The 26,410-nt window shown below is 35.0% G+C and overlaps 1 protein-coding gene across 3 annotated transcripts; it reads left to right on the top strand.

Moving 5' to 3' along the window:
• Positions 1-1,491: 1,491 nt before the first annotated feature.
• Positions 1,492-21,997, top strand: galnt8a.2 (polypeptide N-acetylgalactosaminyltransferase 8a, tandem duplicate 2). 3 transcript variants are annotated; one of them, XR_015526373.1, is made up of 11 exons: positions 1,492-2,610; positions 2,769-3,003; positions 7,844-8,010; positions 12,534-12,717; positions 12,797-12,994; positions 17,549-17,663; positions 17,750-17,942; positions 17,994-18,235; positions 18,342-18,437; positions 18,510-18,677; positions 20,863-21,482. XR_015526373.1 is itself a non-coding variant. In XM_087312037.1 (11 exons), exons 1-11 carry the CDS (start codon positions 2,436-2,438, stop codon positions 21,028-21,030), a joined length of 1,830 nt encoding a protein of 609 aa, XP_087168163.1. In that variant the 5' UTR covers positions 1,492-2,435; the 3' UTR covers positions 21,031-21,997. The 3 variants fall into 3 exon arrangements, 2 of the variants coding, with proteins under 2 accessions (XP_087168163.1, XP_087168164.1); XM_087312037.1 differs by having other exon boundaries at positions 17,750-17,935; positions 18,098-18,235; positions 20,863-21,997; XM_087312038.1 differs by lacking the exon at positions 17,750-17,942 and having other exon boundaries at positions 18,098-18,235; positions 20,863-21,997.
• The last annotated feature ends 4,413 nt before the right edge of the window (positions 21,998-26,410 follow it).

The raw sequence follows: 26,410 nt of genomic DNA, 5'->3' as shown, positions 1-26,410 counted from the left end.
CTACTTTAAAGAGATAGATAAAAATTTAGTTTAGTTTGAATTTACTTGCTGATTAAAAACTATTAAGGTATAAAACATTTTCAATAAAATTTCAACATGGACTTTTATAGCTGTATGAAAGATCGTCCATTTGGAAAGTATTAAGTAAATTTCATAATGCTTTAGTTTATTATATTTTATTTGTCAAACTGTTTAATAGAGACATTTTTTATAGCTGTAGAATCGTATGCTATATTCTTATTCTTATAACCAATAGGTCCAGACAGAATATGCGGACTTTTATTGCAGTTTCTGCACAGAATTTGGTTAAAAATCTGCGGATTTATGTGGAATGATTTTGGGAGTATTAAAACCAAAACCTTAATATATTAACTAAAAAGTAATACCTTTTGAACTTGTATTTAATTTTTACAATGCAAATCTAATTAGATCCACTTTATTTGGTGAACAAAGCAAGTCTTCTATATAATATCTCTACTAAAAGACAGAAAATATTACTGTACAAACTGTAATATAAATAAACTATATGAACATTTACATATTAGTCAATAATTATACTGAAATTAGTTTAAAAACTGAATAAATATAAATATACACAAGTAATTCCGTGTGGGCCTGATAGCACATAATGGTTATAATTTCACCAAGACAGAGAATTACATTGTGTCCTAACAACACGCAGTGTTGGGGAGGTTACTTTGGAAATGTAATAGATTACAGATTACAAATTACCCTATTTAAAATGAAATGAGTAGTGTACCGTTTCAATTACTTTTCAAAAGTAAAGTAACTAATTACATCTGATTACTTTTAGATTACTTTTAAATTTCTAATGGATTTTTTAAACTAAATAATTTTTTAAGCATTTATACTAAGCAGGTGTGGCCTTGCAGCTCTCTGTTTACTGTTCTAATCTTTCATCACTTGAATTGAGATTATATTTGACATGATCATAGTATATAATAAGATTATAATTTTCAAGTACAGCTACCACAAAACCAGACCTTATAACAAAAATTAGTTTACTGTTGTTACAAAATCTAACTTTAACTTAGTTGTGCAGGGTGATTTTTGTGGCATTTGCAATTAAAAAAATACATCTAAGCTATTTTTGCAATTTTCACGCACTTTCCATGCACTTTTAGAGGCGATATGTTAATTCCCCCATAGGTGACGGGTCTAAAACGTGCATACTTGCTGCTTATTACACACACATGCATGCTCAGCTGCTAAACATCTTTAGGCCCAATCCCAATTCTACCCCTTAGCCCTTACCCTTACCCAATTCTCTTTAGCTTGAAGGTGTAAGGCTAAGGGGAAAGATGGAAGATCTCGAGAACTCCCATGCTATCTAATGAACAGATAGTGATTGCTCCTAAGAGATAACTTACCAGGAGCATGTCTATGGTGCCGATATGGATTAGTCAATTAAGTTAAGTTGCATGTTTTTGGACGGTGGGAAGAAACTGTGAGCAAGGGGAAAAAGTGCAAATGTCTGCGGGTTTGGTGAAGCCTGGAACTAGAGATGTTCTTGCTGTGAGGCAACAGTGCTAAGCACTGTGTCACTGTGTCACCCATCTAGGAAGATGAAGTAGGGTTGAAAGGGGGGATTCTTCAAAACGAAGATAGCAGTGGTACGTAACCCAGCGTATTTGTAGTAGCTTAAGAGTGGTCTGATAGGTGCATTGAGAATTGGATAATGCGGATCCAGCCACTAGCAATCATAAGCTCGTGATCCTCTCGAAATTAGTTTATAAATAAACTTCACTAAGAGAATAACAACACTTTTTTGTCCATCCTTACAATAGCCAAAGTGGATTCAGATGCAGCTGCATTGAGCAGTGTTGATTTAACAGTGAGGATTTAGCTTAGCTTTAAATCAAAATTTCATCTGTTTTATTGTTATCAATGTACTGGAAGCAGCACGGCTAAAATAACGTAAGCAGAAACTAATCTGCCAATGTAAACAAACATGAACCAGCTCATCAAGGTGTTCACAACCGGAAGGCTGTGGGCAAACTCAGCAAAGTGCTGACTGGCATAATCACAGTTTATCACTGCTTTATTATTCAAAACATTTAAAGGAGGCATCACCTAAATATCATTTTAAACTTAAAAGCAGCTTTCTTTAATAAATTAATTTCAAACATCTAAAATAATATGGAACATCTAAAGTGTTAAAACTAGCTTTTAATTCAACATTTAACATAATTTAGCAATTATGTGAATGTGAACACATTTTGTAGAACTAATATCAAAAATAAATAAAGATAATTCATCAAAAAAGCCTGCATCATTCAGTGAACTATAACCACTCCCACTGCTTTCATACACAGCGTCTTGCACTATATAAATCAAAGCAGACAGTCAGCTCTATAAATAATCATTCGTATCAATGGTATTATTTTCCATGAACGCATAAAGACATTTTGAAAATGAGGATTGGAGCGAGGGTCAGCGTGTTATTTATTATTGGTATCATAGTGTACAGTGTGGTGAACGTGTCGTTTATCAGACCAGAGAGGAATAATGACAGCACATTACAGAAGCCAGAGGAGATAGAGCTTTTTCAAAGGCTAAAGAGGATAGAAGATGAAGTTCATGAAATAGGTGAGTTTGTGCTCATTAAAACAAATTAATGAAGTTATCTAAGATTTATTTTGATGTCTGTAATGTAAGAAACAAAGATTTGTCAGGTAAATTAAGTGAATTTACTTGAACATTTAACAGTTAACAATGGCTAAATGGTAATATACTTCCATTTTCAGCCATTAACATCAAAAACCAAAATGTCAAAGAGGCTGTTGTGAAACAGAAAATCACTAAGAAAACTGAGGTGAAGAAGTTATATCCGAAGTCAGCTCTTTTCAAAACCTGGGGAGCTGAACTGACAGAAGAGGAACAGATGGAAGCAGAGAAACTGTTTCAGGAGTTTGGATACAATGTTTTCCTCAGTAACAGATTACCATTGAACAGAACAATCCCTGATACTCGAGATCCCAGGTAACTGTTTTAATACTGTTGTCTAGTTTAATATAGTTTATAATCTATTTAACCATTATACATAATATTGTTCTTTGTTGTTTAAGTGGCAGGTCTTGTTATAAGTGTTGTCAAAAGTTGCCAAGAAAGCAAGTTATGCTACATACCTTATGGTCACTGCATGGCAATTACTGTAAAAACCTCAGCTTCATAAACTTTCAGGATATAAACAAAACAGGTTATGTTACTTCATTTAAGTTAGACTACTACGAATCAGACCAGGGGTTGCATGGCAGGAGTTACATAAAACAAAATTTTTTTGAAGTTGCAACAAAAACTCTTAAATACATTGTCATTTATGTGTAAAACTTTTTCATGTCAGTGAATAACCACAATGTGTTATTTTAATGCTTAAATGGAAATAGGACAATCGTTTACGCTTGCTTCATTTGTTCCAAACCTATTTGAAACCTTTCTTCTGTTAAACACAAAGGAATACAAAGGTATTTTTTGTTATACTGTGTATGTCGATTGCTGCTTTTTCCAGCCGCTTAATAAATACCTAGAAGTATAAATTATACACATAACATCTCTTTCTGTCATATGTTGTATGGTGAGGGTCTAACAAAATTAAATTTTAACGTAATTATAACATCTACACAAATTTCTTTTACATCCGCCAATCATTTAGCAGTCCAGCAGTCAAGTCAGCTAAAGACTGAGTTTTAAAACAATTTATTGTTTTCAATGTATTCTTTTTTTGTTTGTTTGTTATGAATTCATTTTAAGAAAACAAATCATTTTATATGTAGAGATTTCATTAAGATGAAACATGGAAAATGAGATTTTGTGATATAAAAAAACAGCTAAATAAATAATAAAAAAATAAATAAAACTACAAATGGTTTCGGTTTAGGATTGTTGGGCCCCATGGCTGGAACTGCCCCCAAATCACTAAATCTGCATATCAGCTGATAGATATAGGCCAGAAGGGGCCTTTTGCACCTACTGGTAGGCTTAGAAGACTGTTATCATCTATCCACATGGTTAATCAACCCTACTAATAGAGAAGACTCCAAATCCAGACCTGTTTTTACATTACTGTGGTGATTGGGGTAGGGGTAAACATGGTAAATGGTAAATATAACAAATACTATAAATAATTCTTGTGGTTAACTAGCTTTACTAATAGAGAGGACTCTAGGGTGCATCTAGGTGTGCATTACCCAAACAATGACATAACTGGCGGCTAAACTATCAAAATACAATGCATCGTTTGAGAAAAGACTGATGTATTTACAAGTGTTTCCCAAAATTGTAGCTACTTTGTCGCAGATCCATTATTTGAACCATGTTAGTTAAACATAAATTACTTATTTTCCATTTCAAATATTATTGAGAATATTCCATATTCTATTGTTTTATTCAAAAACATAAAATCACCTACAAAAAGCTAACACATATTCTAAACTCATATATAAATCATATAAAAGGTTAATAGCTGTAATTTAAATGAGGCTAAATATTAAGAAATTAAAACAAATCCTATGCTAATAATAATGTTAATAATAATAATAATAATGATGATGATGATGATGATGATTATTATTATTGGTTTTATTAGTAGTAGTATTACTATTTTTAATTATAATGTTGTTGTTGTTGTTGTTGTTGTTGTTGTTGTTGTTTTTTTGAAAAATCTACTTTTACAATTTGACACTTTCAACCCTTTAGAAATGTTCTAACCAACAGGCCCATGTCATATACAGTACAGATTCTTATACAGATACCTACTATAAAGTAAAAGCATTACTGTATGCTAGGCTATATTTTGTTTTCACAAGCTTTGGAGACGTAACATAAATTCCACTTTTAAATCATAGGCCACCTATAGCTCTCTTCGTCATGAGGTTCGGCTGTGTTCAAAATGACATTAATGTTTTCAAAGTGCACTACGAAAGGAACACAATTGTCCATATGAAGATCGATAAAACTGAACTGTAAAATATTTTGAAAGCAAATGACAGCTAATAAATATGACTTTAAGGCTTTTTTCAATCATTACAAGTTTAAATGTTAGAATGTTCAAAAGGAATAGGGCATAGGGGGTATAACTGGGAATAGTACACAAGCAGGACCTCTGCTTCTAACAACAACTTTAGAGGTGTAGTTGCAAACGTACAAGTTTGCGATGCAGTTGGAAACACCAAATCAACAAACAGTGTTTGTAACAACATAACTTGTGACCTTAGTTTGCTAACGATACTTTTTGGAAATGCACCCTAGATCTGTTTTTACATTACTTTGATGGTTGGGTTAAGGGTTGGGGTAGGGGTCAACGTTAACAAAAAACAACTAATTGGAAATTTAATAAATAATATAAATAATTCTCGTTCTAGAGATGTTAGAACACGTCTTACACAGTTTAAAATTGTACATTGATTTAACTGGACTCCTATGAGACTGTTTAGAGCAAAAATAATCCAGAATGCTGGCGAAGCCAAGCAGAAGCAGGTGAGCTATTTTACATATTATGGCAATGCCCAGAAGTCCAATATTTTTGGAGAGAGGTGCATGAATGACTTGTAAAGATATTTAGACCTAGTATGTCTTTTGCCCAAGCTTATACATATTTGGTGGCCCCAGGGCCTTAAGCCACATAAATAAAGCTGGATCACAGTGGATACAGAGCTGTATCATGCTAGCAGACAGAGGATTGTTAAAAACTGAAATTCTTCCAGTAGATCTCTGATCTTTGAGTGGATCTTAGAGTTAGGACCATATTTGCTATTCATCTGCATTATTTAAAATAAGAAAAATCAATAAAGGTTCAAATCATAAAAAAATAAATAATTCTTGTTACCTGCTGACCACAGCCGTATGTGATCTATAGCAGATTAACCACGTAGATGGATGATAACAGCCTTCTGAGCCTACCTGTAGCCACAGAAGGCCTTTACTGGCCCATATCTATCAGCTGATAATCACTGTTAATGCCCATTTAATCGAGTGATAACATTTAAATTGGCTGCTTTTTCAGACATTCTTCAGAATAAATACAGATTTTCTTAGTTTTTTTTAAACAAAATACTACAACGTGCATACATGTTGCTTATTACACATACAGGCATGCACAGCAGCGCACAAGTATCTTTAAATAGGTTGTTTTCACATCGACGTTGTTGATGGCGCGTGAAATAGAGATGGAGGGCAGGAAGTGGTTCTTTACACTGGAATTGCTATCAGGGGTCTGTTCTTCGTACCTCGCTTAAATGATCTTAGACAATTTGGCAGATCCTGGATCTTTTAATCTTTTAATCTTGATAGTTCGCGAATCAGATTAAAATGTCAGGATGAACTGATCTGAGATCACTGCGTGTGTTATGAAGGACAGATCTATCGATCCTCAAATTCATGATCAACACTTCAACAATTGGCTGACGGCCCAGCAGCGTAATGACATCATCTGATTTATATTCAATTTTCCATGTGAGCAAAATTACATCAAATTAGCAGTAAATGTTTTGTTTAATATGATACGCAATAACTTTACACATTGCTGTGGGCTGCGTGCTTAGCCCTTTCATGTATCAAAAGCAATTGATTTATTTTTACAGTTAGAGCGGATTTTCCTTATCATAGTAGTATTATAGTAGCCATTTTATAATCAATATAAAGAATAACTGGTTGTTTACAAAAGCATTTTGATATTGGTAAAGGCGTCTGCAACTTTTGTGAAGCATCAAATCACCATCATATAAACTGTCAAAACATGTTTATGACTGCATAAATGTATTATTGCTTTTAAAAAAGTCACATATTGTGCATTAACATACACAAATTGTACTAAAGCGATCTAAAAGTTCATATCAATAAGTTTTCTCTTTGCACCACTAGGTGGCAGTTTTTGTACTTTCATTTCGATATATATATATATATATATATATATATATATATATATATATATATATATATATATATATATATATATATATATATATATATATATATAGTTAAAAATAGTTACTGAATGGAACGATCCTGGATCGTGTGAAATCGTCATAAACCAAATCCAGCTAACTGAGTAATCCATGTACGAAGAACAGATCCCAGAACATCAATATATTTTAGTTTTATGTTGTTTATAATTGTTTAAATCGGCCAAAATAAGAAATGCCGAACCGCTTTAGTAGACTTACAAAAGTTTTGCTCATAAAGAAGAAAAGGCAGCATGTAATAAACATTTATTCAATAAATCCATGTGTACAACATTTTTTTGAACTAGCTGTGTATAAATATGTTAACGTGTTACATAAAAATGAGATACAAACACCAACACACTTATACAAAATCCAGGAGAATACAAATAAAGTACCCTGCCATGTAATCGCTGCAAGGAAATGTCCGACTTCTTACTAACGTTATAGTAATTTTTAATAAACATGTTTTTGAACCACGTAGTAAATTGTATAATGCGTACAACTCTTTGTTAATGAATGCTACAGAATACTGAAGTATAATAAACTGACAAACTGTAATAAATAACATATAATTATAGCGTAGAAAACTGAAGGCCATTGAACAATTTGTTTATTACTATAGTTGTGTTGTACCACAGCAGCAATATGATAACTATGACAGTTTAATTCAAGTAATTATCTATAATATGCTTCCAAACACTATAGTGTTTAATATAGTATGTTTTCATGTAACGTAATAGCTTATACAGTATATACCCCCTCGATGACAGGCAAATATATTTTAGTTCAGTGGAAAACTTTGCCCTCTTCATGATATAGTGATTTGAATAAAAGTAAGAAATTGTATCTAAGTTCATAGTTCAAATGGTATACATTTGCAGATGTTCTCTGAAGATCTATCCGAAGGACTTGCCAACCATTAGTGTGATTCTGATTTATCTGAATGAGGCTCTGTCAGTCATTAAAAGAGCCGTTCAGAGCATCATTGACAAAACTCCTGCTCATCTGCTTAAGGAGATTGTCCTGGTAGATGACAACAGCTCTAATGGTGAGTTTTACACTACATGGTTATATGTTATGTTTCACTTATGTGATTCATAAAATTATGAAGATGTCATACCTAGGGATGTGCAGTATGATACGTGTATTTCAAATATGTATTTCAATACAATACAATAACTAATAGTATTTTATGGGGTATATATATATATATATATATATATATATATATATATATATATATATATATATATATATATATATATATATATATATATATATATATATATATGGTTGGAAATTATGCAACTCACATAAGGAAAATAACAAACAAATGTAACGGGTGTATTTGGGAGCAAGTCAATAATCCAGGCATATTTAGTTTAGTGTACAATTTAAAAGCATTTTGCTTAAGAAAAGCGATGGAATAAAATATGTCCTTAAGAACAGTAAGTGGAGGCTTCAGCACATAATCATTCTGTCTCAGTGCTGCAGGTGGAAATGCAGAGGAACTTTAGAAATAAAAAAACAACTAAAGGTGAGGTACTGGTGTTCACTAAGGGGGTAAACTGAGACTCTTCCAGTTAAAGAAGAAATAATAAAAAATCTTGAGAGAATAAGTATACTGTACAAATACTAGTTTTAGACAGATTGCTGATGTGATGTAAAGAAAATAACAAAACAACATTCCTACAATACTTCAATGGCTGTTTCAGATGCCAGTGGCTGATCTGCAGACTTGATGTACTGAAGAGATGTCAAAGTGTCACAATACAGTATATGAGACACAATGTATATAAAGAGTTTTTTGGCAAAAAGAGATATCTTAATTTTTTTAGAGATATCATGTTTTATGTTCAATATGCATTAAAGCGTACAAATGCAAAAACATGATTTATGAAAATGACTAAAACTGGAGATTTTAGTTGTTTTCAGAAATCATGTTTTTACAGTAAGTATTGAAGATTTCAATTGCAAAAAACAAAAACTATATTTATTAAAAAACTAAAACAATAAAATATTTTATATCACCCTTTAAAATATAACACAGTTAAGAGATTGTTGCGGTTTCACTGGCCAGGCAATGGATGGAAACACAATGAAGATATACCAATTCATTATCTGCATTACATGGTTTTTACAGTGATTAAAGAGATCATCTTCAAGTCAGGACTTTTTCTATGAAATTTGTACAAAATTTATGCTAAATGAAAGAGAAAGTCAGTTTAATAGTGAAGGGACTGATCAAATTTGCCCATTGAAAGAAGGTTTGCGAAGAAATGTCATGCTCCTTTGTAAAAGTATTTTGTAGTATTTCCACAAAATACAGTATTTTATTTCAACACATTTGTGGCTTCTGTATTTTGTCATTTATATTGATATTAGTTTATTTTAAAATATATTTCAGTGTATTTTTGCCAAACCCAGATCATACTTTTCTATATTCTATTTTGAATTGTGTATGTTTTGTAACTAATGCACAAAAGACAACGCAGTGGCGCAGTAGGTAGTGCTGTCGCCTCAAAGTAAGAAGGTCGCTGGTTCAAACCTCGGCTAAGTTGGCGTTTCTGTGTGGAGTTTGCATGTTCTTCCTGTGTTCGCATGGGTTTCCTCTGTGCTCTGGTTTCCCCCACAGTCCAAAGACATGCGGTACAGGTGAATTGGGTAGGCTATATTGTCCGTGGTGTATGAGTGTGTGTGTGGATGTTTCCCAGAGATGGGTTGCAGCCGGAAGGGCATCCGCTACGTAAAAATGTGCTGGATAAGTTGGCGGTTCTGTGGTGACCCCGGATTAATAAAGTGACAAAGCCGACAAGAAAATGAATGAATGAACTAATGCACAAATAATCACGAGTCAATATTACTCATGTAGAACTAAACCTTTAATTTTCTGCCATGAAAAATCTTTCAATATTTAGATTTTTACTTTGTTGAACTCAGTGTTGGGTAAGTTACTTTTAAAAGTAATAGATTACAAATTACTAACTACCACTGGAAAATTGTAATCTAATGATATTACTAATAACTTTACTTTGAAGTTACTTTTAAAATACATAAAATATACCTATAAGAAATAGAAAATAAATTGCAGCTCTTTCAGTAATTTAATATTCACTGAAAAACATTACAATTTCAAAAAGTTCAAAAGTTTAAAAATTAAAAGTTGACCCATATCTTAAAAATCTTTCATCATCACTTGATCCAAACCTGTCTGTCTTTTTTTTAACAAAACAAGACATTAAGAAATACCTGGATACCTGTGACCATGACAGGCCCGTATCCAGACTGATTAAAGGGGTGATTCCTTCTTTCAAAAAGTGAACTTTTTTGCAGTTATTTACCTTATTTTATATTTGATTATGAGATTTAAATGCTGCATTTTTGTGAAATTTTAAGCTATTTTTAGCTGGATTAGCTTATGGGATTGTCATAATAACTACACTTTTTGATTTACCAAAAACATTTGCTAAATATTTAGAATAAAGAAATCTTTAAAAGATAATTCATTTTAATAAATACAAAATTAGATCATGTCATTAGAAAAAAAGAGGAGTCTGTTAACATTTTTAATTGAAAAAAACAAGCCTATTGTTATTAATTGGGCAAATAACAAACTGGCCAGTCAGAATTTGGCCATTTGAATAATAAAAAAGTAAAAACATAAATATTAATAATATCGAGCTTCTTAATTTTTCTAATCTTTTTTTGTAAAGAAAAAGTCAATTTTGAAAGTTCATGGATAACAAAAAATAGCCTAATAATATAAAGATTAAATTTAATTTGATAATATTATTTAATGTGTTACTTTTAAACCTTTACATGGTTATTTTGTTTTCTTTCAAAAATAAGGTCCAAGATTCTAAATAAAAGTTACTTGTAGTAAAGATGTCTTCACTTAGATTAAGTCTTTTTTTATTTTCCGAAATGGACATTACACTATAATTGTTTGTATTTATTGGAAGCCTTTTTTACTGGGTTCATAATTTACAATTGCTTAGCAGCCAAATGAGCTCATGTATGGGACAAATTCTGGACCTTTTATCAGTGTGGGGTGGATCTTTCAAACCACCCAAACCCAGACTGGCTACAGGACTGAGTGATATCCAAAGTATGAAAAACCAGTGTTTGGGTGTTCTTTGTTTTTCTGAGCTAATTAGTCTACCAAAATATATTCCATACAAAGAATGAAGCTGATCGGTCAGTTCTTGTCATGTGACTCGCAGTTTTCACCTGCGTTCACATGGAAAATGTGAGCATGCGCAATATGTACAAAAAGACGGTATTATAAGCAGCTACGCTTCTGTTCACATTCAGAAGATACGATCACTCCCAATCCAGCACAAAAATACAGTGTAGCCTGTTTAGGCCGAGTTGGGCCAAGTGAAGCGCTGAATCTGATGATTCAATTAGCGTGACAACTTCAAAGAATTGCAGGGAAATGTCAATTTTTTTTTTCTGGTTATACTTGTTATAGCTGAAGTCACACTGCAAGAAGGCGTCTGAAATCCTCTGACATTGACGAAACCTCATATGAGGAAAAGATCTGATCTCCACAGATTTTGGCCTAGGATTACAGGAATCTTTTATCATTTCCCAAATTTGTCTCAGATAACTAAATGATGACTGAATTCGGACAGTGAGCTGGACTTAAAGGTGCCAAAATGCTATCTGTTAGCATAATAGCTTTGAAAACACAACCCCTTTTTTGCTGTCCAAAGCGTGCACCTTAAAGATGACAGAGACTCACTAATAGATCATGTCATTTGCCAGATATAAACTTTATAAAACTTTATCATACTACAGTTCTGGACCAAAAAACTGTGTTATGTCTAGCATGGTAAAAGCAGTCAAAAGTTCTTTAGAAACTGGACATAGACTGCATTTCATAGCAATCATTTTTTTGTCTGTATTTCTACTTGAAGAAGCAACCACTCTTGACAACAACCATTTTAGCTTGCGATTTCCAGCAGTTTAAAAGTCTATGCATATTGACTGATGTTACAGCAGAAAATGTGATTTAAACTAGGCTTTTTTTTCTTCTAAAAACTATAATTGTAACACAAGTAACGCAGTTACATTGACTTTAGTAACTGTAATCAAATTACACAAATTTATAATTAATTCATTACATTACTGCGTTCCTCAAAAATGTCATTACAATACCGAAACGTGGTTTTCTGAAACACGTTACATCCAACTCTAATTAAACTCCTCTGTATCTGTCTGATTTTCAGGACAACAAACCAGATTATCAAGCCACACTCTCCAAAATGTATGAAATTTAAGCTAAATCTTTTTAAAAAAAAACAAGCACATTTGACAAAGAGCTCCCCAAATCAGACCTGACACTCTATGATCAAAACATAACAAGCACAGGAACAGCAGAGCACACTATTGACTAGCTTGAACTCAAACAACTGTGGCCAAAGTTGAAAATAGCTTAATATTCTGCTATGTGGATATTCCACAAATGTCAAATATCATGTCAGCATTATTTAATGAATGACATTTACATTTAATGAATGGTTTAGTTCTTCATGAATTGTTCTTTTTTTTTTTTTTTTTTGGTAGAGGATCTGAAATTGCCTTTAGACAAATATATTGATCTAATTAACAAAGGCAAACCTGGTTTGATCAAGAAAGTGCGACACAAAAAGCAGATGGGTCTCGCCAAGGCAAGAATGTCAGGCTGGGAAGCCGCCACAGGTCAAGTGGTCGCCATTCTGGATGCCCACATTGAAGTTCATAAAGAATGGTAAATTATACTACAGTCTTAGAAGTACAATGGTCTTAATAAATATATATGAAGTTTGACTGCTGTTTTGTTGTTGTAGGGCAGAGCCACTACTTGCACAAATTAAAGCAAACAGGACAACTGTATTGTCACCAGTGTTCGACAAAGTGCTTTTTGACACACTGGAGGTTATTAAGTATAATCCTGCTGCTCATGCATTTGATTGGAGCCTTTGGTGCATGTACGAGCGCTTCCGGCCAGAATGGTACAAACTCAAAGACCCATCAGAACCAGGGAAGTAAGTGGCACGACTTTTAAAACACTTTGACTTTCTATAGTGCATTTAAATTCTCTTGAGGTGTGACACATTCATACTTTCAACATAAAATTGCAACATTGAAAAAATAATCCACATAATATAAATAATAAAATGATATAAAATAATCAAAAATGTTGTACAGCCTACTGAAACTGAAAAACGTCATGCCTGAAATTTATTTTAATTATGTGATTAAGTGACCGTTTTGATTCTTTTTTTTTTTTTTTTTTACAAATTGATTGCAGTTGCTTATCTTCTGCTCACACTGCACTGTTTCATCCACGATTTATTTGTCTGAAACAAATTTTAGAAATCCTGAAAGATTCAGCTAATCCTAGGCCGAAATCTGTGGTTTTTTGGTTGTTGGTTTGAAATGTTCATCGACAGCAGCTTAATTGCTGCAAACTTTTCCTCCAACAAAGTTCTGGCAGCAGCAGTGTCAAAAGGTTTCAGACATTTCCTGCATGTTTACTTCAGCTGAAACTAGCATCATACCAAAAACCAAGTGAATCGCTGAATCTGATGATTCAATTAGCCTGACAACTCCAAAGAATTGCAGGGAAATGTCAAATGTTTTTTTTTTCTGGTTATACTTGTTATAGCTGAAGTCACACTGCAAGAAGGCGTCTGAAATCCTCTGACATTGACGAAACCTCATATGAGGAAAAGATCTGATCGCCACAGATTTTGGCCTAGGATTACAGGAATCTTTTATCATTTCCCAAATTTGTCTCAGATAACTAAATGATGACTGAATTCGGACAGTGAGCTGGACTGAAAGGTGCCAAAATGCTATCTGTTAGCATAATAGCTTTGAAAACACAACCCCTCCTCTGCTGTCCAAAGCGTGCACCTTAAAAATGACAGAGACTCACTACTAGATCATGTCATTTGCCAGATAGTAAACTTAATAAAACTTTATCATACTACAGTTCTGAAAAAAAAAAAACTGTTATGTCTAGCATGTTTTCAGTTATGTAGCAAGCAAAACTTATCATAATGTGCAATATTTCATGCATGCAAGAATCGCTGGTCTCAGTCTCTTACGCGCTTTTTATGCTTAGACATGCTTAGCCGGCAAGGTGCAGGAACCACATTTATTACCAGGCCATACTTACATGCTATTTCAGAATAGCATGGTAAACAATATAGGGAGTGCATCACAGGTCGTCATTTTTCAAAAATGAACCAATATAATAATAAAGCAACTTCACCTCAGTAGAGCAGGCTAGGCAGAATAGGGCCGTTAACTGATGTTTTGATGTTAAACTAAATAAAAATTGACATTATCGATGCTGTAAAAGGTCCCTTATGAAATTGAAAATAGTCACATCAATCCAGGCCCGGCGCCAGGATGTCTTTACTGAGGGGGGATTTTGACTGATCGGTGACTGATTTTGGCCACTCTTGTTCCTTACATTTAGGCTATATGTTCGCTTATTTATTATTACTTTGCATTACTGCCTAAGTTACTGACTTTTAAGGCAGTAATATACTTCTTATAGTAATAATAAGCACATGTTTTGCTTTTATTGATTTTAGCAATGATACCGTTTACATAAACTCAGACAGACATGGCTTCAGTGCCAAACAAGTGGTTTAAACTGTATTTTATTGTTTTATATCAAATAATATAAATGTTTAAAGTTTAGGGAAAGACATCAAACTATGTACACACATGCAACCTAACCTGTGATGATATTATTCATATAACCGGTTAATAAATACAATGAAATCAGCATAACCGAGTAATCACGCTTCACGGATAGCCTATCACCCAATCAGTGTTTGGAAAAGTTAAATGTAACAATCTAATGTCATTTATTGTTTAAAAATAGTAGCAACATGTGTTACTTAGTTACATTTTAAGGCATTCCTACCTCAAAAAAAAAGAAAGATAATCGGATATTATCGTTAAAGTTGGTAAAATTTTGGCACGGATAACATGCAACAGGCATAACTTTTTATTATAATTTTAAATGTAAAAATAAAAATGTATGTTTTAGGTAATCATAAGCGGGGAGTTTTTCATGAAATTACCATAAACCATTAGGCTATTAGGCCTACTCCTCATTTTATTTATTTGTTTAGCTTTTTTTATCAACTTCAGGTTACATTTTCGTTTTTAGGGCCAGGAACTTACAAGTCAAAATACAGGGTGGGCCATTTATATGAATACACATTAATAAAATGGGAATGGTTGGTGATATTAACGTCCTGTTTGTGGTGCATTAGTATATGTGAGGTGGCTTGTAAATAACTCATGAAAGAATAAAGTTATGTTAAAACTAAGCAGACCATTGTTTTTTCTTGTGAAATTCCCCATAAGTTTATTAAGGTGTATCCATATAAATGTCACACCCTGTGCAATCGATTGTTTTCGCTCATTTTGAGGCAGGAACCGGCGGACGTGCAACAACTTTAACCATGAGGTAAACACAGAGCAAAACTTTCCTTCCGGAGCTCCTTCACGGGACTCCACACTTGTAAACAATCGCTCGCGCCAATAGCGCGGCTCTCTGTCCCGCCCAGACTCGTCAGCGCTACCAAGCCGACCAATCACAGAGCTTATGCTACGCGTCGTTGCGACGTGTAGTTACATTTTTTGAGAGGTGCACGTCAGTGACGGCGACGGCCACGGCGAAGGGCTATGCGTCAGCGCCGTAGCATACGCCGGTGTTTGACGCAGAAGTATAAATCAGGCTTAACCCACGGCGCATGCAACGCGCGTGGCTGTGCATTTATACTTCTGCGCGCTGTCTCTGTCGGTCTGCATTAACACTTCCGAAACGCTAGTTGGCAGTGAGGTGTAAATCTTCCTCTGTGTCGAGTTTCTTCGCTGTTTTTTGCTTTTCCTGAACACTTCCAGGATGTACAAGTGGCTCAAACTCGCTCATTTTGAGGCAGGAACCGGCGGGTGTGCAACAACTTTAACTATGAGGTAAACACAAAACAAAACTTTCCATCCGGAGCTCCTTCACGGGACTCCACACTTGTAAACAATCGCTCGCGACATTCGCGCGGCTCTCGGTCCCGCCCAGACTCGTCAGCGCTAACAAGCCGACCAATCAGAGCTTACGCTACGCGTCGTTGCGACGTGTAGTTACATTTTTTGAGAGGTGCACGTCAGTGAGGGCGACGGCCACGGCGAAGGGCTATGCGTCAGCGCCGTAGCATAAAGCCTGATTTATACTTCTGCGTCAGGTGACTGGCGTAACCCACGGCGCATGCAACGCACGCAGCTGTGCATTTATACTTCTGCACGCTGTCTCTGTCGGTCTGCATTAACACTTCCGAAACGCTAGTGGGCAGTGAGGTGTAAATGTTCCTCTGTGTCGAGTTTCTTCGCTACTTTTTTGCTTTTCCTGAACACTTCCGGGATGTACAAGTGGCTCAAACTCGCTCATGATGAGGCAGGAACTGGCGGACGTGCAACAACTTTAACTATGAGGTAAACACAAAACAAAACTTTCCATCCTGAGCTCCTTCACGGGACTCCACACTTGTAAACAATCGCTCGCACGGCTCTCGGTCCCGCCCAGACTCGTCAGCGCTACCAAGCCGACCAATCACAGAGCTTACGCTACGCGTCGTTGCGACGTGTAGTTACAATTTTTGAGAGGTGCACGTCAGCGACGCCGATGGCCACGACGAAGGGCTATGCGTCAGCGCCGTAGCATACGCCGGTGTTTGACGCAGAAGTATAAATCAGGCTTAAGCCAGCGTTTGACGCAGAAGTATAAATCAGCCTTAAATCTCACTCCTCTGACCTCTAAAGGTGCTCTAGCGACAGACACTAGAGGATATGGTCTTTAGCCTCTTTGTTAGAGCAACCGACTCCCATGCGGATGATTGTCGGTTCGATTCCAGCTCTGAGAAGGTTGGGTGGTGAAGGACTGTTGGGGTTACACCTGCATCAATCTTTTGCCAGAAGATTTCAGTGGCTGAACAACACTTCCGTCTATATAACCGATTTGTAAAACAACAAATCTACATAAACTTTGTGTGACTGAAATAGTTTTAAAACAACATTACCTCTCTAAAAGAAATACCATGGTGTCGTCCTTCAGCATTTGTTTTTACTGCTGTCACTCTCTTGTATGGACATGAATGCAGCTCACAAGCATGCACAAATTCTGGATCTGCGTGAAAAGGGTGCGTACGTGTACAAATCCACATTGGTTGACAGACTGTTTGGGCTACTTATGAGAATCTTGGGAATTGTCGACCTGACAATATTTAATTGGATAAATATTTTTAGTCTTTTGCCTTACCCAGATTATACAAATACAAATAAATACATTTAGATCATTTACTTTAATCATAATTATTGGAATGTGAAGAGACTTTCAGCCAGCACAGCAAAAAATGTTTCTGAAGACAATCACCAACTGCACCTTTATATGAATATGTAATTTTGGAATTAATGTTTTTGAACAAGACTGATAATGAGAGTTTTCTGTCACTATAAGGAACAGAATAACTGGCATCATCTTAAACATATTAATTTTATTTTTCACCCCACAATGTTAGGAGTCCTTCAGTCATGGGTATCCTTGTCGCTGACCGTGAGTTCCTGGGAGAAATTGGAGTTCTGGATGAAGGAATGACAATTTATGGTGGTGAAAATGTTGAACTAGGCATACGTGTAAGTGATTGGTGTAACGCAAGTAATATGTGTATATTTAATAATGTGTGCAGATATTGATATTTCATATTCAATAACTTAATCAGGTCTGGCTCTGTGGTGGGAGTGTCGAAGTGGTGCCATGTTCAAAGATTGCGCATGTTGAAAGAGCACATAAGCCTTATTCACCAGATCTCAGCAAACTCATGATACGAAATGCATTGAGAGTGGCTGAAATCTGGATGGATGAATATAAATCCAATGTGAATATCGCCTGGAATCTGCCTCTGAAGGTTAATAGCTGAAGTTAATATAAATTAAATAAATAAATAAAAAACAATAATAATTCAGTTAATAGCTGAAGTTAATATAAATAAGTTAAAAAAAATCCATTCATGATTATAGCTAATAATTTGATTTGTATTCCGGTTTAATAAAACAATTGTTTCCTAAAGGATCATGGGATTGATATTGGTAATGTGACTGAAAGAAAACAGTTACGTGAGAAACTCAAATGTAAGCCCTTCAAATGGTATCTGGAAAATGTATATCCTCTGCTCGACAGATGGGACGACATACTGGGTTATGGTGTGGTAAGCAACAAGCTTTTCTGATACAATTTCAGAATAATAAAAGCTCACTACAACTGGGCGATCTATGGTCACCCCTAAATTGCTGCTGCGTATGTTTTCATGGCAGTTGAAGAATGACATTCTTAAAACTCACTGCATTGATCAAGGACCTGTTCCTGGAAGTGTACCTGTTCTCTTTGGGTGTCATTACTACGGCCCTCAGGTATGCTGTATTTTAAGGGTAAGCTTTCAAGCTACAACCAAAAAGCAAAATTTATTTTTACTTCTTCCTCAGCGTTGTTACTACAAACGTACTGGAGAGATTTATGTTGGCAGCATTAAATCTCACACTTATAACTCTAATCGTTGTCTGACGGATCCTGGTAGTGGAAGCACTGTGACTTTATATAACTGTAAATATGCCAAGGAGAAAGGATTTAGTATTTACTGGGACTTCACTCAGGTATGGTCTTGTATGGACTTGTGTATTCATTTTTATGGAATATGTTGTACCACATATTGCTTAAATTATTTCTTGTACACTATATTTATGGCCAGATTTACTAATCTCTGAATCTTTGAACCCACTCGAAAAACATTCATTCATTCATTTTCCTTATTTATCAAAGGTTGCCACAATGGAATGAACCACCAACTATTCTGGCATAAGTTTTACGCAGCGAAAGCCTTTTCAGCTGCAACGCAGTACTCAGATGTGTCATTTGGGAAAAGAACGATGTAGTGACGAGTGTTTCCCAAAATCTGTAGTTTCTCTTTCGCAGATGCTTTGTTTGAACGAGGTTAGTTATAACGTAAAACTTACATAATGACAGTCTAAGCTAGGTGGAGTAACTACTTCTTTAGAGAGAGAAAAAAATTTTTTTACAAATTATTGCACATGCATTTAAAAAATACAATATTAATTTTAGTATAAACATGCACTCATTTTGGATATTAGTTGAAACCCATTTAAACAACACATATATGTTTCCTTTACAGATATTATTGAGAATATTCCATGTAATATTAATTAGCTATTTCACACATTCACATAACTGCAGAAATGTTCTAACCAACAGACCCATTTGTTAATAAATAACTTACTATAAATCAAAACCATTAACGTATGCTAGATATTTATTTATATTAGTTTTCACAAGCTTTGGAGACCTAACATAGCCTAAATTCCGCTTTAAAGTTACAGGTCACCTATACCTTTCGTCATGAGCCACGGCTTTGTTCAAAATGACATAAATGTTTTCAACATTACCTGAAAACTACGAAAGGAACACAATTGTCAATTTGAAGGTTGCTAAAACTGAACTGTAAAAACACTTTGAAAGCAAATTACACCTTAGAGAGATGACTTTAATGCTTTTTTTAAACCATTCCATGTTTAAATGTTAGAATGATCAAAAGAAATTATGCATAGGGGGGATAACTGGGAATAGAAGACAACCAGGAACTACACTTCTAACTACAGGTGTAGTTGCAAGCGTACAAGTTTGAGACACAGTTTGCGCATGGTCGTTGGAACGATGGATTTGGGAAACACCAAATCAAAAAACTATGTTTGTAACGACAGAACCTGCGACCTTGGTTACCTAATGATGGTTTTCGGAAATGCACCCCTGCATGTTTTTGGACTGTGGGGAAAACCAAAGCACCCAGAGAAAATCCACGCGAACAGGGAGAACATGCAGTGAAAAAAAAAACATTCCTTGATTATTACGGCGGAATGAGAGTATAGTTCCTAGCCAGATCAGCCCTAGAAAATAGCAATTTAGGTTGTAAAATGAGCCTTGTTTTGGAGATTTTACATAGCCTAAATAACAGGTCACCTATAAAGCTTTCATCATGGGCCATGGCTGTGTTCAAATTGGCATAAATGTTTTTAAAGTGCACTTTGAAGGGAACACAATTGTCAATATGAAGATCGCTAATGGTTTTTTAAAATCAGATCAGCTTTAAATGTTAGAATGTTTGAAAAAAATAGAGCATAGGGGGGATAACTGGGAATAGCACACGAGCAGAAACTATACTTCTAACTACAATTCTAGATGTAGCGTATAAGTTTGCAATGCAGTTTGCGAATGTTGGAATGAAAGATTTGAGAAACGCCAAATCAACAAACTTTGTTTGTAACGATGGAACCTGCAACCTTAGTTAGCTAACAATAATTTTCGGATTTTGGTAGAAACAAGCACCCAGAGAAAACCCACGTGAACAGGGAGAGCATGCAGATCAAAAAACATTTAATGATTTTTACGCCGGAATGAGAGTATAGTTCCTAGCCATATCAGCCCAAGAAAATTGCAATTTAGGTTGTAAAATGGGCCTTGTTCTTAAAATAATGTCGCAAATACCCATAACTTGAGGACTGCAAGCATTAGTAAACCAAGATGTGTTATTTTTTCGTCTGACCAGGAAACTCGAAGTGCAAATAAAGTAAAGGTCAGGTGCATAAATACTGTAGCTGTGTCCTCGTTTTCTGTACTATTCTTCTCTGTATGCATAGTAAACACTGACAGAAGACTATCGTTTTCATGCCAAAATCAGTTCGGGCTGGGGCAAGCTGTTAGTAAATCTGGCCATAAGAATTTGAGGATGTATATATTGAAAATCCTTTGCTAATGCTTTATTTTTAGGGAAAAGAAATAAGAAACAAAAAGACAAACCGATGTATTGAATTAGCACAAGGACAGGATACATACTATTATCTAGTTTTGCAAGCATGCACTGGACAAGAATGGACAATTCAACATGCCTTTGAAGAACTAAAGGGGAATTTCACTGAAGTGAAAGCAACGAAGTGAATGTAGAACTTGAAAACAAAATGTATGTGAGTATGAAAAAATGAATATGTCAGTGCATATGTGGGATACATTTGATAAGAATTTTAAGCATCACATTTATCATATTCTTATAATTAACTTATCTTATATTGGTGAATGTGTGCAGCAGAAATTACACCCCTGACCTGTTTTTTGGTGGAAATACTTTTGCACAGTACTGTGTGTAGGCATGGGATGGTAACTCGTTTCAAGGTTTACCAGTTTGGAAAACATTCTGTTATACCATTCCTAAGGTATATGTAAGGTTTTTTTATGTGTTTTTTTTTTTATTGTGTTGTAAAGAAATCTGTGTGTTTGAAACTAATGAAGATAGCAGCAGTCAATTATTTATTTTAATTATTTAGCCTGACATGTTTACTGTTCCAAAATATTATAAATGTTTTCCAAAATAAAGTAAACTGTGTTCAATGGGGAAAAAGTTGTTTGCTTTTTACTCAGACTTTTAAAAAGAACCTATATTATAGCAGTAATTACAATACCATGATATCGTGAAACTGATTTTTTTACCCAAGGTTATCATATCATCATCAGAAACCTATATCGGCCTCTGTGTGTGTCTAACTTGTTAACTTAAATTTCTAATCAGCCGATCACGGCAGCAACTCAATGCATTTAGGCATGTAGACATGGTCAAGACGATCTGCTGCAGTTCAAAGGTGATTTAGGTGTCTTGGAATGTGGCATGGTTGATGGTGCCAGACAGGCTGGTCTGGGTATTTTAGAAACTGCTGATCTACTTGGTTTTTTAACAGACAAGATAGAAAGGCAACAGTAACTCAAATAACCACTCTTTACCACCGAGGTATGCAGAAGAGCATCTCTGAGCGCACAACATGTCCAACCTTGAGGCAGATGGACTACAGCAGCAGAAGACCAGGTGCAACTCCTGTCAGCTAAGAACAGGAAACTGAGGCAACAATTCGCACAGGCTCACAAAAAATCAGACAACAGAAGATTGGAAAAACGCTGCCTGGTCTGATGAGTCTCGATTTCTGCTGCAACATTCAGTAGATAGGGTTGGAATTTGGCATCATCAACATGAAAGCATGAATCCATCCTGCCTTGTATATATATATATAGAAAGAGAGAGAGAGAGAGAGAGAGAGAGAGAGAGAGAGAGAGAGAGAGAGAGAGAGAGCTGATCTTCTGGGATTACTGGAATCTACAGAATTAGGCAAATACCCTCTGATTATAAAGATTCAGAAAAGAGTTGTCAAATTCTGAAAGCACTTAAAACTCAGCGACTCGGACTCATACCACTATAAAGCCCTGCAGGACAAAGAGCTGAGCAGAAGCGCAGACCCACTCTCCCAGCTGGCCCAGAGCTTTAGTGTCTCTGATACAACTCCTGAGAAGCTGAACACACTCCTGCCACTGACTCAGATCACACACCAGATCAAGAAAAGCTACACACACCACTGGGAAACTCAAACACAACCGCAAAGCAAAACGCAGTGTTATCTGGCCCTGAAGAGACAATATACTATGGCAGACTATCTTCACACAGTGATAAATAAAGGTCTGAGCAACAACCCGAGCAGATACAGACTCAGCGGACATCAGCTGGCTATAGAGACGGGCCGGTGTTACACCAAATTCTGCGACCGTCGTATTCTGTGACTCTAGTAGGCGCTGTTCTCACTGTTTAACTTAAACTCGCTCCCACAAGCGGACTGGACACGCAAAAAGCGTACATACTCTCACGTGAACGCGCTCGGCGCCCGTACACATTATATGAGCGCGTCAATATATTTCATCGTTCTCTGTTTACTATTATTTTTCTTGCCTTTGATATATAGATGTTAAGTTTACATATATTTAACAGCCTATCAAAGAAAGCATTTTACTATAATATGACCAGTACAGCGATAGATTCTATCTATCTATCTATCTATCTATCTATCTATCTATCTATCTATCTATCTATCTATCTATCTATCTATCTATCTGTCTGTCTGTCTGTCTGTCTGTCTGTCTGTCTGTCTGTCTGTCTGTCTGTCTGTCTGTCTGTCTGTCTGTCTGTCTGTCTGTCTCGTTAATGCCTCGTTAATGCACCCTGGTTGCGTGTGCTGAATAAATTGTTCAATGCTAGTATCTAATCCCTCGTATTTCACACAGAAAAAAAAAATAATGTTCTCCAAATGCAAACAGCTTACATGATAATAAAAAACTACAATTTTGATAATACATACACAAATAATCTACTGAAAAAAACACTAATTTGAACATTAAACCGATAATGAAAAAAAATATTATTATTATTATTAATAAAATATGATAAAATACAACACGCATGGTTCAATCAAATGGTTTGTAATAATGTTTCTGGACAGTTTTGCTCTCTCTTTCTCTTTTCACTGCGTACTTGCATCTTTCAAAATGATATACAAGACTTTTTAATGCTCTTTTTAGTATTATTATCGTATCCATATTAAAGGACCATGTGTTAATTCATGCATAAGTATATAGATCTACACCATGGTTTTGTTTTGAAGTTTTTATTTGGTCAGCAAAAAACTATTTTTTTTTTTGCTTTTATTTCTAGTATTAAAGATAATTCTACACCTAATTTTATTTAAAGTTTATGCAGATTATTTTTTTCCAAAATGCCAAATCACAGTCCTCCGTGCATGCCAAAACAGTTAGGAAAACCATTATAACTATCTTAAAAATACATATATAAGTGTTACCTGACATAGCCAAAATAAAAATAAACAAAAAATGCAAGACTCTTCCCTGTCTTACTATCTTTTTCAAGTTAGGATTTTTTTTAAATCACACAACAGAAAATGTATGACACATATAAAAAAAGTGTTTTGTTTCATCACAATTTGTTTTAAAGAGGTCTTACACAGTTGTGACAAGACTTTGATTTACTGTGGAGAGTCTCAGTTTGCAAATAATATCTCTACAGTGAACAATGACAGGGAAAAAATGCCATGAGACTGCTGAATGAATCTGGTACTTTGTTTTTCACTGCATAAAAATAATCAAGTTGTGTGAAAAAAAGGTATAATTTGGAGATATTTTGCCTTTTGATATTTTTTATTATAGAATTGTGCAAATTTAGAAAATTTTAATTCAATATTACATTTTAGAGATAAGTAATTGCCAAATTGTCAAGCTATTATTTCCATGGTAACTTTTTTCCCACATGACTAAGACCCAATTAACCCTTCATATAGTTGTATATAAATGTATATTTTGGTTCAATAGATGACCTTAGTGAGCTGTGCCACTATTGTGGGGAAAATAATATAGAAGTGGAAAAAGAAAGGGGAAACGTACAGAAAACCATTACCTTGTTCCTGGGTAACCTTCTTTTAAAATAAGATGGCAATCTCAAAACACTTATTCCTTCGTTACAGATTCAGTGACACGTGTGACTGGAGGTATCACATGTGTTTGAGCCTGACCCCATGAAGCCCCTACAACTGGGCAGAATGTTAATCCCATACCCTGTCTTTATGTTAATAGTTTTCAAGTAATTGTTAAGTTAAATGTTATCTTAGATTAAACCTTTTTGAAAATATACACATAAAAAACATTTCATTTTAAATTAAAGTATGCACTTTACTTATTTTAATTTGTGTGCGTACATTCTATTAACCAGTATTTTACACACATTCCACATTTACTTTAAGAATTTTCTTTTTAATTTAAAAGCCAATTAAGAAATTCTATAAACATATTTAGGGAAACATTTAAAAGGGATCAACAGTAATCTACATAACTGCTTACAGGGGAAAAAAGGCTAAAACAAACTAGACTAATTACACAGACAGACAGACAGACAGACAGACAGACAGACAGACAGACAGACAGACAGACAGACAGACAGACAGACAGACAGACAGACAGACAGACAGACAGACAGACAGACAGACAGACAGACAGATAGATAGATAGATAGATAGATAGATAGATAGATAGATAGATAGATAGATAGATAGATAGATAGAATCTATCGCTGTACTGGTCATATTATAGTAAAATGCTTTCTTTGATAGGCTGTTAAATATATGTAAACTTAACATCTATATATCAAAGGCAAGAAAAATAATAGTAAACAGAGAACGATGAAATATATTGACGCGCTCATATAATGTGTACGGGCGCCGAGCGCGTTCACGTGAGAGTATGTACGCTTTTTGCGTGTCCAGTCCGCTTGTGGGAGCGAGTTTAAGTTAAACAGTGAGAACAGCGCCTACTAGAGTCACAGAATACGACGGTCGCAGAATTTGGTGTAACACCGGCACAGTCAAACATGGCTGCCAGTGGAGGAGCGGCTGTGCCCACACTACCCTCAGCAGCTGATTGAGACGGAGCTGCACTTCCTCACTGAGTGCACAAAATACTCCGAGGTCCGGGAGAAATTCTACACAAACCTCACACACATACACAAAAACTTTGAGTACCTGCAGAACAGTGAGAAACTGCCCATCTTACTGGGGGAGTGTGTGTGCTGCTGTGTGTTAGCAGCTCAGTTTGTGCACTCCTGCCACCGTCTGAGGAACACTGCTCAACCTCCCAGGCGATTGGAACGGCCTGGCCCGATATAAGCCCTGGCTCGCACTGGCCTGATAGTGGAAATGCGGCTGATGACCTGCTCCACTGTCTCCAACACACAAATACTGGAACTCTTTATTTGTGGACTTACTGATGATATTATTGTCATCACCTTTATCCTGTTTTACATATTTACATTATTTTTTTTATTACTCTTTTTATTAATCTATTTTCATTTTAGTTTCTTTATTTCTGTATTATAATTTATGCTCATATTTGTCTTGTTTGTACGCAGCGACGCAGCACTTCTTTGGCAATACGAATGTACAGTTATTTGTCATGCCAATAAAGCACCTAAAATGTGTGTGTGTGTGTGTTTGTGTGAGAGAGAGAGAGAGAAAGAGAGAGAGAGACACTATATATGACATCTATTTGGATAGATGTTTTATTTTATTTTGTTGTATAGCTCAACATTAAAACTCAATATAAAGTTACCAAAAATGAACAGGAATGCTTTATTTATCTTTCAGAGATAAATTAATCCAGGTCTTATCTCACATTGGATCAGTTTTGCACTACTCATGGATTAGAGTTTAACCCCTGCTATAAGAACCCCTTCATTGTATAATACATAACATTACTTATGCAAAAAAAAATTGTAACACATTAATAAAACAACATAACCAACTAACTTATTAACTATGATTAAATAGTATAAATTATTAATAATCAATTGACCAATTAAATAATCAAAATGATAAAAAATAAAATATGTAATAGAAAATAATAAAAACAAAAGTAAATACTAAAATAATATAAATATAAACATTCC

Source organism: Danio rerio, chromosome 25, assembly GCF_052040795.2.
Source record: "Danio rerio strain M-AB ecotype USA chromosome 25, GRCz13ab, whole genome shotgun sequence".
Classification (NCBI taxonomy): domain Eukaryota; kingdom Metazoa; phylum Chordata; class Actinopteri; order Cypriniformes; family Danionidae; genus Danio; species Danio rerio.
The sequence above is the reverse complement of the archived record's forward strand: the minus strand, read 5'-3'. Positions and strand labels throughout refer to the sequence as shown.